This window comes from Ixodes scapularis, unplaced genomic scaffold, assembly GCF_016920785.2.
Source record: "Ixodes scapularis isolate PalLabHiFi unplaced genomic scaffold, ASM1692078v2 PGA_scaffold3__209_contigs__length_174095766, whole genome shotgun sequence".
Taxonomy (NCBI): Eukaryota; Metazoa; Arthropoda; class Arachnida; order Ixodida; family Ixodidae; genus Ixodes; species Ixodes scapularis.
This window is the reverse complement of record NW_024609868.1, coordinates 62013784-62017517: the sequence shown is the minus strand read 5'-3', so window position 1 is coordinate 62017517 and position 3734 is coordinate 62013784. Positions and strand designations below refer to the sequence as shown.

Here is a 3734-nt window from a genome sequence, read left to right as displayed (position 1 = left end):
AGAGGGCAGACCAGTCAACGTTCGGGTAATTGAAGTCACCAAAGAGAGTAACAAAGGCGTTAGGGTATTTAGTGGTGATTTCAGAAATACACTTATATAGCTTGTTAACAAATTCTTTATCACTATCTGGCGGTCTATAGCACACAGCCACTATTACGGGGGGCGTCGTAGCGACGTACAAAAATACAACTTCTAAGTCAGTAAGAATCGGTATAACCCGGGACGGAATTTGATTATTTATAGCTAAAAGCACACCACCCCCCCCTCCTAGCGGATCTATCACACCTATACACACGAAAGTTTGGACACAAAGGAAAAAGTTCAGTATCGGATATATCGGGGCTTAGCCACGTCTCGGTAAGCACAAGGAAATCTGCGTTGCATGCCTCAACCAAGGAAATCACATCATCTCTTTTTGGTATCAAGCTTCTAATATTAGTAAATAAAATAGAATGATAAGAAGGTTTGTTACAGATATCACGGCGTTTTGCAGGTTGATTGGGTGACGAAAAACGAAATGAACGCTGGCATTGCTATGCACTTTTCCCTCACGGCACCAAGAGCGGCGTCATATACATAACACTTATTATCTAAAAACAGCTTATCGTGACGCAGCTTGTAAGTCGTGCCTTTAGGCTTGGCAAAATCAAGAAGGTGACGGCGCGCAAGTCGGACAGAAATGGGAAAATCTTCACTGATGGCTACACGTGTCCCTTTGAGCTTAAATGCCGACGAAAGAATGCCCTCTTTATCCTTGAATGACGAAAACTTCACAATTATAGGGCGACATTTCTGTGGATTGAACGCTCCCAAGGGGTGTGCTCTTTCAATTTTGCTTGATTCGATATTCACGCCTAGGTTACTGGAACACAGGCCGGTTACCAAGCCCTCGGACTGGGCCCACGTTTCCCTATCGGTGTCAGTAACGCCAAAAAATAGAAGGTTGTTACGACGGGATCTGCCCTCCGCGTCGTCACAACGGGTTTTCAGCTGCGAAAGTTCGTTTAGAGCTGTAGTAAGCTGAGGTTCGGTAGGTGTGACGTTACCGATTTCCTTCTGCTTTAGTAAGTCGAGTTCAGTTGTTAGGTTGTTAACGCGTTCTTCTAGAGAGGAAGCAGATTTCTCGCTTTCTATATTTTTCTGTGTTAGTAGGTTTACCTCTTGTTGCAGAAGAGCAAGGCTACTCTGAAGTTTCGCGACCGTCTGCACAAGCGCAAGGAATTCATCCTCTTGTTGCTTGCTCATAGGGCCTGGGTTCTTCTCTACATCCCCACACAATAAAAGCAACAAAGCTCTGAAAGATTCAATACACGCTCTAAAAGATTCAATAAAAGCTCCGGGGCATGGAAGCACAACTAGGCAAACGTAATTCGACCTAAAACAGTGGCGTATCACGACTATGATGATGACAAGACCTCTACTTATTCCGTTCAAGATGCTATCTTACATTCCAATGAAGACGAGTCTCCAGAAGATCCCATGCAAGTTCTGGAAGCCGATGAAGATAATCGGCCCTTTACCCCAGTCCACTACAAGAAAACCGCCCTGCGGGCATTCCAGTGGTTTTCAAACCCAACAGTTCCAATGCATCCTTGTGGAGGGTGAATCCTAACGAAGTGGCCAAAGGGATCATTGATGTTGCACAGGAGAAGCTACTCTCACATAGGATGAACAAAGACGGGAGCTTTTTCGTAAGTGTTGCATCTCTGCAAGCTGCCAACAGATTACTAGCCATATCGACCCTTTGCTCTATTGAAGTCGCGACAAGTGTACCCCACTCCTACTCACGGAATCTGGGAAAGATCAGAGGAGTACCGATCGAGTATTAGCCCCGTGCGCGACCGAAAGCGTCGCTGTGGTCGGCCTTCCACGATTGGCCGAACGCTGACTATGACGTAGGAAAGGGGATTTATCATCGACGGAAATAAGAGGAATAAAAGAACTTTAACTTTGACGGTGTTGGCAGTGTTGCTTTAAGAGCTCAATGATTTCAAGCTCCCACCGTGCTATTTACGAACACCATCGAACTTGTTGTTAGCAAGGTAATGACGTAACAAGGGGGAACCATAGGAGGGCGCCACCAAAACATCTCGCCGCTAATACCGACGAAGAACTACTAGACTATTTTAAAAATCTTGGAGTTATTTCTGTTCAACGGCAAATTTCGTATAGAAGACAAGGGGACGGCAACGTGGAACACCGCAAGACTGAAAGCGTGCTCCTCCACTTCCGCCCAGACCAACCAATGCCTACACGCGTTCTCTTTGGCTTCACAAGTCACACTGTTGACGAGTATTTTGGTCCTCCAGTGCAGTGCTATCATTGCCAAAGGTACGGACACATTGCGCAATACTGCCGTGGACCACGGCGCTGCAAAGTGTGCGCAGGTCCGCACCACCACAAGACTTGCACCAATCGGCAAGATCCCAAGTGCGCAAACTGCGGTAACCTGCAGCATGCCGCTACCTTCTCTGGGTGTCAACACAGAAAGACTGCCTCGGTTATCCGAAGACAGGACGTCTTAAATGGCAAGGAAAATCGTGGGTTTGCGGCCACCTTAAACCCTGAAGTTGTACGCGTCCCCTTGCCTGTCCCGGTTCCACCGGATAAGCGAGCCCAAAAGCCAACTTACAGTGACGCATTGAAGAAGACGACGAATGGAGTGAAAGAAAAACACAGAGAACGTCGGCCATATGAAGACGCACCTGAGACAGCCAGAGGAATTCCATACACTATGCAATTACTGAAATCAGCCCCTACCACTCAGACGACCATCCGACATCCTATGTCGGTATCATCAGCTCCAAGGCGCAAACGACAAGAGCAGGCTGGTGACCTTGGTACCGTCCTTATTCCAACGCTTTTTGCTGCGCTAAGGGCCATCATCAAAGCGATCCCTGATTCAGACAACCTACCGGAAGTGCGAGCCCTGCTTGCAATGGAATCCTTTTTGAAAGTAGGACCCTTCCACCGCTAAGAGCGGATGGCCTCGGCTCAAAGTCATAACTTCAAGAAACGTATAAACGATAAACCCGAAATTCCAAGAATACTACAGTGGAACGCTTGCAGCCTAAATCCCCACCTTCCAGATCTTCAGAGGTATCTACTCTCGACTAGGATTGATATACTGGCGATTCAGGAACCTAACAACGATCCATCCAACTGCCGCCTGTCGCCCTACGTAGCCTGTTACAGTTCTACAAAAAGGAAGGACTGCAAGCCACGATCTGTAGTCTTTGTTCGCGCCGGCCTTCCTCAATCGCCAGTAGACCTATCTTCAGTTTCGAAGAGTAGTGCTGAGTATGCTGCTGTATCTGTTAGATACAAAAACGTGGACTTCACAGTCGTTTCAGCGTATGTCCCTCCAAATTGCAAATGGGATGTCGGAGAGCTTTCCGATGTAAAGCAGAGAAGCAGAGGCCATCTTATACTCTATGGAGATTTCAACGCCCACAACAAGATATGGGGTGACCGCAAAAATACAAGAAGAGGATTTGATCTTGATAGTATAACATCTTCACTTCATTTAGAGGCCCTTAATGACGGTGCGGAAACGTTCATCAGACCTGGAGTTGGCCGCAGTGTATTAGACCTGACGTTCCTGTCCCCGGATATATTGGCAGATTGGAATGTGCTAGCCGATTCCTGGGGCAGTGATCATATACCGATCATGCTTACCAGCAAGTTTGCCAAAAAGACAAACAAAACTTAGAGAGGTTCGAGTTACCAACTGG

The 3734-nt window shown here is 47.1% G+C and overlaps 1 protein-coding gene across 1 annotated transcript; it reads right to left on the bottom strand.

The window, feature by feature from the left end:
* Positions 1-477: 477 nt before the first annotated feature.
* LOC121837193 lies at positions 478-1735 on the bottom strand. Its single transcript, XM_042292741.1, has 2 exons — positions 1573-1735; positions 478-1442 (listed from the first exon to the last, which is right to left on the bottom strand). Exons 1-2 carry the CDS (start codon positions 1733-1735, stop codon positions 478-480), a joined length of 1128 nt encoding a protein of 375 aa, XP_042148675.1.
* Positions 1736-3734: the final 1999 nt, after the last annotated feature.

Bases quoted from the DNA above. Each gene is read 5' to 3' on its own strand.
- LOC121837193 (XM_042292741.1), bottom strand. From the start codon at position 1,735: ATGGCTAGTAATCTGTTGGCAGCTTGCAGAGATGCAACACTTACGAAA. The intron at 1,443-1,572 runs GTTTGAAAACCA...TTGGAATGTAAG, and splicing joins GGATGCATTGGAACTGTTGG to ATAGCATCTTGAACGGAATA.